The sequence below is a fragment of the Dendronephthya gigantea genome, unplaced genomic scaffold, assembly GCF_004324835.1.
Source record: "Dendronephthya gigantea isolate DGI-Jeju-01 unplaced genomic scaffold, DenGig_1.0 000132F, whole genome shotgun sequence".
Lineage (NCBI taxonomy): Eukaryota > Metazoa > Cnidaria > Anthozoa > Malacalcyonacea > Nephtheidae > Dendronephthya > Dendronephthya gigantea.
Window position 1 is genome coordinate 61,406 of NW_021163142.1, and position 15,003 is coordinate 76,408.

General features: G+C 37.6%; 1 protein-coding gene across 1 annotated transcript; it reads left to right on the forward strand.

Annotated features, from left to right (window-relative positions):
• The first annotated feature begins 190 nt into the window (after positions 1–190).
• LOC114536212 (NFX1-type zinc finger-containing protein 1-like) lies at positions 191–14,770 on the forward strand. The gene is made up of 18 exons (XM_028557541.1): positions 191–241; positions 1,615–2,308; positions 3,201–3,667; positions 4,063–4,221; positions 4,361–4,526; positions 4,934–5,127; positions 5,469–5,787; positions 6,197–6,406; positions 6,676–6,988; positions 7,543–7,739; positions 7,892–8,344; positions 8,732–8,959; positions 9,099–9,265; positions 9,416–10,400; positions 10,617–11,192; positions 11,607–12,212; positions 12,956–13,111; positions 14,027–14,770. The coding sequence occupies exons 2-18, from the start codon at positions 1,636–1,638 to the stop codon at positions 14,221–14,223; spliced, it is 6,066 nt and encodes a 2,021-aa protein (XP_028413342.1). The 5' UTR covers positions 191–241; positions 1,615–1,635; the 3' UTR covers positions 14,224–14,770.
• Positions 14,771–15,003: the final 233 nt, after the last annotated feature.

Here is a 15,003-nt window from a genome sequence, read left to right on the forward strand (position 1 = left end):
AAATTAAACAAGAAACGGAGAAAAAAACTCAGTTTGCAGCTTAAATTTTTGGCTTCAATCAAATATTACGCTGAACTATTGGAGTTAGGTTCCAGGATTTATTACAGATTATTGCGATGACGCCACTTTGTACGTGGGCATGCGCATAATCAGACTCCTGATATTTCGAGAACAGGATGTATTGCTCGCGAACGTTGATGAAGAAACTTCTGATTATGCGGTAGAAAATATCAAACGATTGGTAAGTAATCGTAGTATATTCAAATATTTAAAAATGGAAATGTAATATATACATATGGAATATTATATCTGAGTAACAGTCTAGGTTTAAATATTTAAATCGGTAACTATTCATAGCAACTCAAAATATAAGCAGAGCTTTATTTAACGTGATGATACTGGGTTCTGTACGGCGTAGGCTAGCTTATAATCAAGGGAATAATATAATGGCTTATAATCAAAGGAATATGATCGAAAATCTTTATTCGCACACATCTGGGCAACGTAACGTACCAAGGGATTTTTGTTGATTTCGATATTATTGCTAATATTATATCGATCGGCAGAACTTACGCAGATGTGAACTCGCGTGATGAATTTAGTTATTACGTGTAAACAGAAAATAATTGCCGGAGAAGCAGAGCTATCCCTTAGGTTTTTATTGTTTAACGTTCGTATGGTTTAAAGAGTATAGATCGTATTCTTCGAAGAGATTGAAACTTGCTTTGAAATATGTTGACGCCGGGTGGTTTCGGTTTCAATATGTCATAGACATAGTTTACATATTTTTTTTATATTAATTTTTTACAAGTTCCGTCACGAGAATCCGGTATTAATAGTTATTCCGGGTGTCGGGGTGTGCCCACAAGAGTTGATGTATATGAAGTTATACATAGTCCTTATACATCTTTAATATCGCAGAGTTAGTGCATGTTAGCGATAGGCGATTGTCGTTTGCTGAGCATTGCCATTGTGGCGTGTTTTGCTTCGAGAAATTCAACACGGGGAAAACCCTTATTTGCATATCAATTGAACTATGAGACATCATAGCAGGATTCCGAATAGCAATGAACTATTCATTCATTAAACTAAATGTTCGACTAGGATATTCCCAACTAAATGCATATAAGATCCATTGATTGCAGCTTATGCGCAATTGCCCAAATATATATCTAGGCAACAAGAAGGGATTATATTATCACAGCTACAAAGAGCATACTGAAATGGTATAATTACAAAATCAGTTAGTCCCTAACTTTTTTAAAATGCGGAAAATATAGCCATGCGAAGTTGGCAAATTTTGTATACTTTTGTATTACGTGCGGAGATGTGCAACTAATTAGCTAGACACTCCGATACAAAAGTGTCACAAAATTTGCCAACTTTGCCTTGCACTACAGGGACAAGGAAGGACTTTGTTGTAAACTAATCGGAATATTTCTTTACATTTTTCAGGCAAAACCAATCAAAATCGTTAAATTTTTAATAATGGTAAAATGGTAAATAATGTACCTTTTTATCGGAAGTAGCGAAAATTAACGCATTCTGATTGGGTTACTGAAAATGCAAACAAACTTGCTGATTGGCTAAATCGAATGTTTTTTACTCGTTTAGGATTTAGCTGCCATTACGACCATGGCGAGTGGATACGATAGGCGCGGACATGGTTCGCGCGGACGAAGGAGAGGGGGTAGTGGACGAGGCGGTCGTGGACGAGGCGGTCGGGGACGACCGTTTAACGGAGGAGGCCGATCAGGTGGTAACGTCGTGTTTGGATTTAACGCGTTAAACAAGTTGCGTGAAGCCGATCCGGATGACATCGTTTTAGATTTAGCTTCGGAACGATGTCTCCCGGCGTTTCGAACCCTTGTAAACAACCCGGACATGACAGACGATATGACTGAACTGGTTGTTAATGTGCTCGCCAGAGCTTGCGATAGCAACAGTCCGGAGTATTGTAATAAACTTCTTGTCGAGCTGCATAAATCTTTATTTGTTATGCTCACCTTAAAACGCCACATAACAAAATTAGGTTTACGAGGAGACCCAAACGCCAGTTCTCAGTTGTTCATTGAAAACACAGTCAGACTATTCACGGAAGTTCTCAAACGAATACCAAGCTCGTGTGACTACCTTCCGTTGGCAGACCTGGAGCTAGCCGTTGTTAAGTTGAGCAAGACGGGTCAAATTGGCGCCGATGTCATTCAGAATGTCGAACAATTTAACGCCATCAAACAAGAATCCCTCGAAAAAGAGATACGCAAAAGAGAGCTGGAAGAGCAAAGACAAAAACGAAGTCGGCAGCCAGGTTTGTGACGAATTTGTTATGCGATAATTCTTCGTAAAAATTAATATTCTTTGTGATCTAGCTGTTAGAGTGAGATACCGTGTGCACAGACGTCGTTTGAAAGCCCACAGTAATAGACCTTTCTTTATAATGACGTCAAACGCTGAAAGTCCGTTGTTACACGAAATTTGATTGGCTCCACAAAACTGTCGAGCCAATTAAACTTCGTGTAACATCATACTTTCCTCGTTTGACGTCATTATGGAAAAGGTCTATTGTTTTTCCATGCAATAAAAGTTTTATATAACCGCATTCCTCTGATTGTTAAATCCCCTAAACTATCAACAATGTTTGTATGAAGAGACATGTGCCTGAAGTATGATGATATTATTGCTAGCTAAGTTTAAAGCGCTTATACTATGATTGCGGATTTTGAATAATATCAAACGTTTGTCCGGTCATGCACTTTAAAGAGTAATAAATCTATCAAGACAAGATTTTTCACTAACAAAATGTATTGCAAAGTTTTATAAAAATACCTTAAACTTTTGATACATTCGTGCAAAATCCGCAACCATGGTATAGGCACGTTAAAATGCTGATCTTAAATCTTACGATTTTCCTTTTCATATAACTATGTTCGTTACCAGGACCGACAATTTAACTAACAATTTTCAACCAAAAATCGATATGTAAACGGGATTTCCAACCAATCAGTTTTCATACAGTCCAATAAAAGTTGCTGTTGCTTGCAAGTTGCTGTTGGAAGTTGTTCCCTTAGACCAAGGAGCCTAAAACTTTATGACTTGCCATTTTTTCTCGAGTTCATGCACGAAAAGTGAAATTTGAGATAATCTTGTCATAGTTCACACAACTAGCTTATGACTAATCTATAGCTTGAATTCACTTCAAGGCGTCGAGGCTGTAGGTCCACCGCCTGAGGATTTCCGAGAATTGACAATCATCCCCGAACACGATGACATTTTCACCGAAAGGGCACCGTATCTTAGAAAGAATATAGTCCAAGGAGGCTATCAAGACATGAACCATTATTTGGACGTTCAATTTCGGCTGCTGCGAGAAGATTTCCTTCGTCCTTTGAGGGAAGGCATTCTGAATCTTGTCAATCAAGGAATCGACCAGAGAAAGGGCTTGTTCAAGGATATTCGGATGTACAGAGATATTAAAATTCTATATCCTGTGTGTTCAAACAAAGGGCTACTGCATCAGATTCAATTCGATACTTCAAGGTTGAAACGCGTGAAATGGGAGCACAGCAAAAGATTAATCTTTGGCTCTCTTCTCTGTCTGTCCAAGGACAATTTCCAGACACTCATTTTTGCGACCGTCGCCGATAGGGACCCCAAGGAACTTGTATCCGTAAGATTTTATATATTCTTTCGAAATGCAAAGTTTTGATTAATGTTTTTATCAGCGCTATAAACTACAGAACGTGAAGAGGTTTCAGGAACTGGTAAATTCGTAGTAAATTCATAAACTCTGCTCTATTCTCATGCTAAATTAGAACATAAGGATGTGTGCGGACACAGGTGTAAAGTGATTTTATACTTAGCTACCTACATTCACTGACAGATACTTTTTAGGTCAGTAAAACTACGAGAAAACGTGCAAAAATGTTGTTAGATTAAAATCTTTAAATGAGCTGTCCCATGCATAGCACTGAAATAATTGCTTTCTAAGGAACTTCATCTACGATCCCAAAAAACCAACTGTTTCGGAAATTATCAAATATATAAAAATACCTCTCGTTACAGGGTAGAATTACGGTGCAGTTCATGGACATAACGATTGATTTACAAGATTTTTCGCGCAAAAATGTGTACCAGATGGTCGAAACAACCGCATATTTTGAAGCCTATAGTCCCATCTTAGAAGGATTGAAACAAACAGAGGACAGCGATTTGCCATTTCAGGTATGTCGAAAGAGGAATGCGGATCGAAATTCTTCTACACCGCTGTTGTGTAAAATATAATCGCGCAATTTGTCTAAATATGCTTAAAATATGCACCTTTTTAAGAAACTCAATGAAGTGTTTGTTTAACTTCGTATAGAGATATCTGATTGATTGCAACAAAGAAATAGAAGCTCCACGATACATCAGAAGTAATCGCTTCAGTGGAAATACACCAAGTTATGATTTTTCTTCGATTTTAATGGACGATGCTTCATCTGCTGTTTCAAGATTAGAAAAGCGATTTCAAGCTCTTGGTCTATTCGGTAATTCGACCGCAAAGATAATAGAAACGATAGAAGGATAGACAACTCCATTATTTTTCAGCAAAAAAAGTAATATGTTGAAAGAGAACCTAGCATTATACATATATGGGGGGAAATTCGAAGGAAATGTCCTGATAAAGTGCCGAAAATTTTACGATAAACGCAACTCATTGTTTCAGTCTATAAGTCGCTATTCATGGCTAAATGCTTCCTTAAACAGGAAGTACCATGCCGTAAAAGTGCATAAATGTCCATAAACGTGAACAAAAACCGGAAAGAAAAATGGTTGACTATCCTTTTCCATATATGCAGCTTCTTCGAACCATATTTTTAAGAGTAGCGCTTTTAGCCAATCCGCAGTTCAAAGACACTATTATAATCCTAATATAAATAATTTTTTCTTACAGCAAGCAGTACTCACCAGGGGCAAAGAGATTCCAAATTTCAAGATGTCCCAGTTCTTGATCTACATCGTTGGCCGAGTATGCAGCAGTTGGGCCTCGACGAGTCTCAGTACGAAGCACTGAAAATTGCTTTGACAAAAGAAGTAGCTGTTATTCAAGGACCACCTGGAACAGGGAAAACATATCTCGGTCTAAAGGTTAAAGTAAATCAATTTCTTTAATACACACGTTAAATACAAAGTGTTTATCACACAATGTTTTTTTCTGACATGAGCCATGAAATTCCTATCACTGTATCAGGATTTACTGTACTGTAACTGTAATTCTTAAAGGTAGTGTACAGTGGCTTCTGCGCATCGATTCTATATATAGACTACTTGATTTCAAATTGCTGAAACTTAAAGTGTTTATTACTTTTCTGAGCATAAACTCCAGTTTATACTTATCTAGAACTATAGCGAACCAAAATAGTGACTTAGTCTGACCGTTGTTGATAATGCAACATTACGATTAACTAGAATATTTTCATCTCACATAGATAGCAAAACTGCTGCTTAACAACACTGAAACCTGGATTCACGGCGAACAAACGTTGGTTGGAAGAAAGCGTCAAGTTAGTCGGACACCGATACTTGTCATATGTCTAACGAATCACGCGCTTGATCAGTTCTTGGAAGGTATCTACGACTTCTACGGCAAAAACGAAGACAAAATTGTTCGTATCGGTGGACGCAGCAAAAGCGAGAAGCTCAAAGATTGTATGTTGAAAGCCATCAAAGAAAAAAATCATAAAAAATCTCCGAAATACGTCGGGAGAAGCTTAGCTCAAGTGCATGCCAAACTTGACGTTGTGAAAAGTATGTATTACTCCTACTAAACCTCTGAAACCTCTACTAAAACTCATACTAAATCTGATCTAAATGATCTGATCTAATCTAATGGCCAAATCTGATCTAATCTGATGGCCAAATCTGATCTAATCTGATGGCCAAAGATAATTAGCGGAACTATGGACTGGAATTTTCAGCAAAGATGAAACATGTGAAATGAGAACATAACCAAGGTTCTTTAGTACTCGCAACTGATTGTTTAATCTTTCTATCTACAGTACCATATATGACTAAGTACATTGATATTTTTTTCTTTAGCAGGGTCCGTGACCAAATTCCCCCTTATATGTATTCTAATTGTGCATAGCAGTAAACCTCAACATGTACAATAGTAGATTAGTCAATAGTACAATAGTCAAATTGTATATCGATTTAGGAAAAATGGAAACTTCTGCGAACGTAATAAAAAAATGTTGGCAAAACGTTTTGTACGAGAGTACATTGGAAAAGGCTGGGGTTGTTCAGGAGCATCACCTTGAATCTCTAATGAGTCCATTTACGAGACATGATGGTTGGCAGTCAGAGCAAGGCACCGTCGTTTTACAATGGCTTAATCTTATCGCTGGTGAGGAATTGCTGAACAGAGGTAAGACCAATGAACTACATGCATATATGAATGATCACCTCCATTTTGAAAAGAAATCGACGAAAATTTGATTTTTACGTTCAGAGTACCGAGAGTAGTTTCATTTTGTTTGTAAATAATAAAAAAGTTCTTGATAAAAGTTATAAAGAAGAGATATTTAGCCATAACTGGACACAAAATGAGGAACAAAACCAAATTTAAGAAAAAATAGATTCAGTACATCCAGTGCTGAGGTTAGTAATTCTCTTAATAAATATATATTTATACAGAAGAAGTGGTTCTCCTCAAAAAAGATAATGTGATTGATCTCAATGGAACGAATAATTTCCCTTTTGAAAAGCTACCAATGGCGAACGAAGATTTTTCATTCTACGTCAATATCAAGACCACACAAGCTGGGACCATTTTCAGCAGCATGCCAGGAAATCGAAGATGGTCGAGCGAAAGTAAGGCTCTCTGTGTTGATCGTACTGGCTTTGTGAGGTTTATATCCGGAGAGGACATCGTAGTGGAGAGTTATTCCCGTGTAGATGACGATAGATGGCATGAAATTGGGCTAGTTTATTCAGGCGAGGAAAAAAGGTATTGTGGTTTTTAATTTACCTTCCAAACTGTTTGCAAACAGCGACACTAACGACACTTAATTGTAACGGTTTCCTATTCTAAGATCTAGGATAACATTTTAAACTGATATGTATATAATTATATTTATTTGCTGATTCAGTCAATATTTCTTCTCTCTATTTGTGAGTGGTTAACGAAATAAATTATGTCATAATCTTTTGTGAACTCACTGCAATCAAACGCCAAAACATTACGCCAAATATTGATAAGCAAATATCGAAACACATCCGTATATAAACAAGTCCCACTTTGGGCATCCTTATGCTACCCTGACTATTTAATCCTCAGTGATTTCATTTAATTTTACTCAAACATTTCGCTGTGAGAGATTCTTTTGCATATTACACTGCATGGTCTTTTAAAAAGTTCAAATGCATCAAAATATCCTATTGTTAGAGCTTGAGTGCCCTATCACTTGAGTACCCTATCTTCTGCATGGTGTGCCTGTTACACTAAGCAAAATTGGCAGAAGAGTCGTTTTTAAAAGTCATCGTCTTGATTTTCCACTATAGTTTGGCAATGTACATCGACAAGCGAATAGAACGTGTACTAAATCCCTTTCAACTCCAAGAAGAAAGTGAACCGTACCAGCTAAGAATTGGCTTGGCTCCGACACACTCAAACCATGAGATGGTGAATTTTGTCGGCTCGATAACGAATTTCATATATTACTTCAGCACGAAATATAACGAAATGGTCAGAGGGGACGGTAAGTGTACATAGGAGGATCCTCAGCTATTCGGATTGTCGCATATTCATAGGTTTCCCAAACATAATTTAAGCTGACACGTGAGATATTATAGCTTGAATACCTATACATGACACATGAGATATGCCAAATAACTCATTTTTTTAAAACAGAGCACGTGGAATACGAGATTGACTTCATGCAAGACCAAAGAAAGATTGATGATGGGAATGAAACATATACCAAACGTGACGTTCCAATACCAGACGATTTCGCTGTGGTCGACACCTCCGAGCTAGCTCAGGGATCAGGCGAATGGCAATTAGTGCAGGATAAAAAGCGAGCAAGAGGTAGAATTGCTTTTCAAATAAAAAAAGAGCTTCAGAGCGAGGATGTTATGACAGACGAGGAAGAGATGCTCGTCGTTGACTTGTGGGAGCTTCCGGTGAATAATCGCTGGCGTCTGTATCGTAAATGGGTGAGAGAAATCAGTCAACAGCACCAAAACACGATAGCAAGCATTCAAGACGAGTATGATCGAGGAATGAAAGAACTACAGGAGTTATATAACGCTCGGGATTACGAGCTTCTCCGAGAAGCCCACGTGATAGGAATGACAACAACTGGTGAGTAGATATAAATTGTTTGAATATATAATTTGAATATATAAATTGAATATATAATTTGAATAAATGATTTGAATATATAATTTGAATATGTAATTTGAATTTATAAGAAGTATAATCGCGGGTCTTATCACACAAGAATGTCAATGCTCGCCCGCGCCTTATTAGGGCAGGAACTAACCATCAATATATGGTTTTCAAACGGTATAAATAAAGTTGAAACAAAGGCATGCCAAACGGATGCCTCTTGTATTTACCTTGTTACGTTTGGCTAAATTCAAAGATATTGCAAATATGCTTAAAAAGTAACGCTACCATTTGGCTGAACTTTTATTGTATTTCCTTCGTGATCTAATTTAGAATATTTGTCTTTTTTTCTCCCAATAGGTGCGGCTAAATATCGCAAACTTTTACATCGTATTAAGCCGAAGATAACAATCGTTGAAGAAGCTGCCGAGGTTTTGGAATCTCACATCGTAACAGCGTTAACGGGAGGATGCGAACATCTCATTCTGATAGGAGATCACAAGCAATTGAGACCAAAGCCTACTGTGTTTCAACTGGGATTGGATTATCAACTTGATATTTCGCTTTTCGAAAGAATGGTTGACAATGGTTAGCTATGCCTAAACTTTTTAAATTAAGAGATAGATATCAAAATAAACAAAACGTTTCCTTTGCGCGTAGCAAGTTACTGGGCTGTTTATTTTGGTGAACATCCATCGAGAACCATATCTTTTGACTTTTTATATAGATATGCCCTTTGCTTGTTTGAAAGCTCAACACAGAATGCGTCCAGAAATTTCAGTGATGATGGCTCCGATCTACGACAACTTGATCGACCATGAATCCGTTCTGAATTTTGAAAGAATTAAAGGGATCAACAAGAACATCTTCTTTGTAGATCATCAATTCAAAGAGGTAGAAGTTTGTTTCATATTTTTTTCAGATGAATCTGTCTTTTCACGTGCGGTACAGTGGATAATGTCTAATTACAAAGCTGTTTCCCATTTACGTAAATCAAACGGTTCCAGTTATTCAAAACATCATGCTTTGTTTTTCGACATCTAGGATGCTTTGGATGAAAACCAAAGCCACTCGAACATTCACGAAGCTAAATTTATCGGTGCTTTGTGCCAATACCTACTTCAGCAAGGGTATCCTCCATCCCAAGTCACCGTGTTAACGCCCTATAGCGGACAGTTATTTCAACTGAAGAAGTTTGTACCTCAAAAAGAAGGGCTCAGAGTGTGCGTTGTTGACAACTTCCAAGGCGAAGAAAATGATATCATTTTGCTTTCACTGGTTCGGAGCCAGGTGATGACGACGAAGGAGAAAAGAGAGATTCGCAGATTGATCGGCTTCCTCTCGATTGACAACCGTATTTGCGTGTCTTTGTCGAGAGCGAAAAAAGGTTTCTTTTGCATTGGGAATCTAACCTTGATGAAAGCTGCAAACGATCTTTGGTCGGAAATTCTTGACGACATGGAAAGAAGGGGCTGGATTGGGGCTTCCTTGCCATTAGCGTGTCAGAATCATCCGAAAACCATCACGCTTGTCAAAAGCGATATGGATTTCAAAAAGGCTCCAAACGGTGGCTGCAGCGTTCTTTGCAGGGCAAGACTGGACTGCGGGCATAGCTGTGAGCAAATATGTCATCCAACTGATCCTAACCACGAGGAATACGACTGCAGAAAATCCTGTCCAAAGAAATGTGAGCGCGGTCATCCGTGCGAACGTTATTGTTATCAGGATTGCCAGTGTATGGTTAAGGTCTTCAAGGTAATCCCCAAATGCAATCATTCTCTGGAGATGCCATGTCATCAGGACCCCTCAACTTTTCAGTGTACCAAGCCATGTCCTAGGCAGCTCGACTGTGGCCATGATTGTCCAAAAAAATGTGGACAAGTTTGTCCAAAGAAATGTGTAAAGTTAGTTCCCAAAACGTGGGCTCTCTGCGGCCATACGTGTAATACTGCCTGCTTCACAGACACTACGAAAACTGGTTGTCCCAAGCCTTGTGGAACATTGTTGATGTGTGAACATGTGTGTGGAGGTATGTACGTTTGTGTGTAAAGTTTTCTAAAACCAGCTGGGATCGTATCTTAATTATTTAACAAAATCAGCCGTAAATTTTGATGAAACATCTGAGCCAGAGATATACCCCCCTGTGCTGGTGCAAATCGTCCAATTTGATTTTCTTAAACGCGCAAGAAGAATATTAGAACATATCAAGTATTTTCTATTACACTAAATTAGTCGATTCTTTTAGGGACATGTAGTAAGTGCAAACGAGGCCGACTCCATCAACCCTGTTCTTCAAAATGCGATCGTCTCCTTTTTTGCGGTCACAAATGCAGAGTAACCTGTACGAAGAACTGCCCACCGTGTCGTGAACCGTGCCAAAACACGTGTTCCCACAGCAAGTGCCAAAAAACATGTGGAATGCCATGCGAAAAATGTAACGAGCCTTGCCAGTGGAAATGCGAGCACTTGAAATGTACCAAATTGTGTGGTGAGATGTGTAACAGGTTACGTTGCAATAAGCGTTGCATGAAAAGCTTACAGATGTGTGGTCATCAGTGTGCCGGCCTGTGCGGCGAACCATGTCCAAATAAATGCCTGGTTTGCAACAAAGAAGAGTTGACGGAAATCTTCTTTGGCCACGAAGATGAGAAAGGAGCTCGTTTCTTGCAACTTGTTGATTGTGGTGATATTTTTGAGAGGAAAGGATTGGACCAATATATTGATAAGCAGGACAAAGAGATGAAGAGCGGTCAATCGACAAGCATACAAATGATCAAGTGCCCGAAATGTCAAACCCCAATACGAACAAGTTTGAGATATGGTTTGTACTCTGTATAAGTTCATAAACTAATGTTTCAAAGTATTGGACGATCTTTTTTGTCCGGGGCTTTATCTATCGCTATTTTCCACACTTTTGTCCGATTTAATGACATTCACGGAGCCTGGGGAAATAATTTATTTCTTAGAAATGTTTGCTTTCTTTATCTGTCACTTTGACAAATTTTCAAGGGCAGGTTACTCAAAACGCTTGAATGTGAAAAATACGACACATGGTTCACAATGAATACCTTACCGTCGATTTAGTCGAAGAAAGAAGTTTGCTGTTTGCTTCGTTTCGCCAGTTCAGGCTGCGCATGAGCAGTAAAAGAGTGAGGCTAGTGAATAGAACTCCCGGCATTTGAAAATAAAATTATCAATTCTGTTTGACGGAAGTATTGTGCTTCTGTTTGCTTAGGAAACATCGTGAAGAAAATCCTTCGTGATTTTGAAGGTGTTAAGAGCACCATATCTCGTGAAAGTTATTCTTCAACTCCCATATTTCGTCATAAGATGAAGAAAGATATCGAATGCATCACAGATTTTCCCGATGAAATCTCGAAGATCAGTGAGAAGTTAAAAAGCTCTGTTCTAACTGCCGAAGAACAGAACATCATCGAAAATCAAGTTCATTTCCTGACGTTCATGAGCAAGTTGAAGGATATCATAGAGCAAGCGGAATCAATCAAAAACAGGCTTCCTGCTCGTCGTTACCATCGTAGACGCCTCATCCCCGAGGCTGACACGAATACAGAAGAAGACGATCCAGAAGATCCAGAGGACCCAGAAGTAGAATCAATGAAGTGCGAACTGAAAGAATTGTTGGAATGGGTGATGAAACTCCGATTTCGATTTGGTGAACAAGAACTGGAAGAATTTAACGACGAGCTTGAACGCGCTTTGCTGGTGTTTACGTACCTGACACTGAGCTTAGAAATAAGAAAAAGCGAAATTCGCTTATCTGAGACGGAGACAAGATATTTCGAATATATAAAGGCGACTCTCGAGACTGGCACCAGACTTAGTAAGTTACCAGTTCTGTTGGTTCATTTGATTTAAGTACTATTTAAAATACGAGCGGCCGATCTGTATGGATATTTACAATGGCAAGTACGTAGCACGAGCCATTGTAAATCCCATACAGATTGGCCGTGAGTATTTTAACGTGCTTGTGAAATGAATAAATTAAGCTTAATGCATATTAAAGTTATGAATACTATAATTAAGATTGGTTGCATCAAAGTTGATATATTAATTAACAGTTCATGAGACCTTTATGGAGAATTACAGATGTATACATGTGACCAAAATACTGCGCAATGATTGCAAGTTAGACTCATTAATTATTCTCATGAATAATTTCACAAACACCTTTAAAACTAATCAGAGTCAGGTAACAACTTTGCATTAAATGTGGTTGTCTTGTGGAATAGACAGACGAATTCCTAGAATAGACGAACAAACTTTACGATGTTAGAACTGAGGGCGCCAGGAGAATAGATCAAATGCATAAAGTAACAATTATATTTAAGCAATAATATTCTTGTAAGTTTGCATGGTGATATAAAATAAGTAAATTTGTAGGTACACCTCGTAAGGGTTTAATAATGCAAAGCTTTCGGTCCGTTAACCCGGGCCTTCATCAGTTCAATTGGTGAAGGCCCAGTTTAACGGACAGAAACAGCTTGGCAGTATTAAATACTTACGTGGTGTACCTACAGGCTAATCAACTTATATTTAAGCAATACTATAATCTCATTGATATAGCTGAGAAGACGAAACAGACTTGCACAAGACGTCTCAAGACTATTACAAAAAATAATGCACTTGGCGTAAAGTACACAACCGTTACTGAAGAAGAAAGGAATCTTATTGTGAAAGCTGTAGGTCTAAGTAAAGGTCACTGGTTTAAATGCCCAAAAGGTAAACTTATATAATCATGATTTCTTTGCTATGTTTATAATCTAAAATACGAGAAATAAAGCCCTACAAAACAATTCATGAGACCTTTATGGAGAATTACAGATGAATACATGTGACCAAAATACTGCGCAATGATTGCAAGTTAGACTCATTAATTATTCTCATGAATAATTTCACAAACACATTTAAAACTAATCAGAGTCAGGTAACAACTTTGCATTAAATGTGGCGGTCTTGTGGAACAGACAGGTAGGTCTAAGTAAAGGTCACTGGTTTAAATGCCCAAAAGGTAAACTTATATAATCATGATTTCTTTGCTATGTTTATAATCTAAAATACGCGAAATAAAGCCCTACAAAGTTTTCAAATTACCGGATTTGTTTTTTCAGAATACTACGGTTACACAATACAAAAAAATAAATCACATGCCTCAAATAAGTACTCCGGTTTAATTCAAATAGCTTCTTGTATAATAAGTAAGTTAGCAGAATGAAACCAGTTTCATTAGTTATAGAAACGACTTTATCAGATTTTGAAATGTTTTTGTTGCATTTTTTAAGAAAATTAATAGATATTACATTTCTAAATGGGCATACATTATTTCAGCATGCCTGAAAATATGCAAAATACGTACAAAATCTATTTATCAGTACGTTTTGGGGTTTGCAAAAAGTATTAAATTTCCTTTTTTGATTAATAAAACGGACATGCAGTGAAGGATAGAAAACAGCTCAAGCTTAATTGAGGCACTCTTCTAAGAGAAAAACAATTCCCAAGTGAGAAATTTATGCATTCTGCGTTCAACGTTACAACTTCCATGCCAAATGGTTGGTCACATGATTTTAGAAACAAAATAAAATGCCTCAAAATTACTGGGATTTGCAGCAGAAGGTGACATTTAATAATAAATTTTAGGGCACATTTACTGTATCGGAGAATGTGGTGGGGCAACTGAAGAATCGCAGTGCCCAGAGTGTCGATCACGAATTGGCGGAACTCAGCATCGCCTTCTTCCTGACAACAGTTTAGCCCCAGAGATGGACGGTGCAAGTCATGCGGCATGGTCTGACACAGCCAACAATATGGGCAATTGGAATCTTAATAACTTGTGAAAGCTTTCCTTAAGAAAGTTATTTCTCTTCATAAATGGAACCGACTCTCTTTCACTTCTATATATTAACATAATAAGACAAGTTTAAAACAAAGGCGATAAAATGTCGCTTCCAAACTGATTTTGCCATCTGAATTAAAGCCGGCCGAGGTTTTTTCGATTCCTTCTCGATATAAAATAAATAACTGTCAGCTCCTAGATTTAACTAATCAGTCTAATTTCATTTCTCACAACATATGATTAAAAATATCTTGCTATAATTTTGGCTTAACATATTGTTGACATTATCCTGACTTCAAAATCATATTGCATCGAATATTTACTAATTTAGGCTTGAAATTGTTATTATTTCTGATTTTAAATGTTGAGATCAAAGAATTTGGCGCTTGAACGCGAAGATTGAAATCCTGATGTTAGTTGAATGACTGTTAGTTATGTTCTGAACTTATTAGCTATAAATAAGTAATGATATTTTCTATGATAATTGATAAACGTAAACTTCTAATAACTTACTGTTAGTGCAACCGCATATCGGCATATAATAATAAACACAGTAGTTACCTTATTATATCAGCAAATTACTCTGCTTGCACAACACCGTTGTTTTAAAATGGCACCTATTTGAGCAGGTGTTAAAAATAACACTGGATTGTGGTGTTAAATTCTTAGCTTGGTGTTAAATTCTTAGCTTGGTGTTAAAACAGCACCACAGGTATTGTAGACGCTGCTTGCAATGAAACGGCCTATTTTTAACTGTTAAATTTTTTATCTCTATATCAGC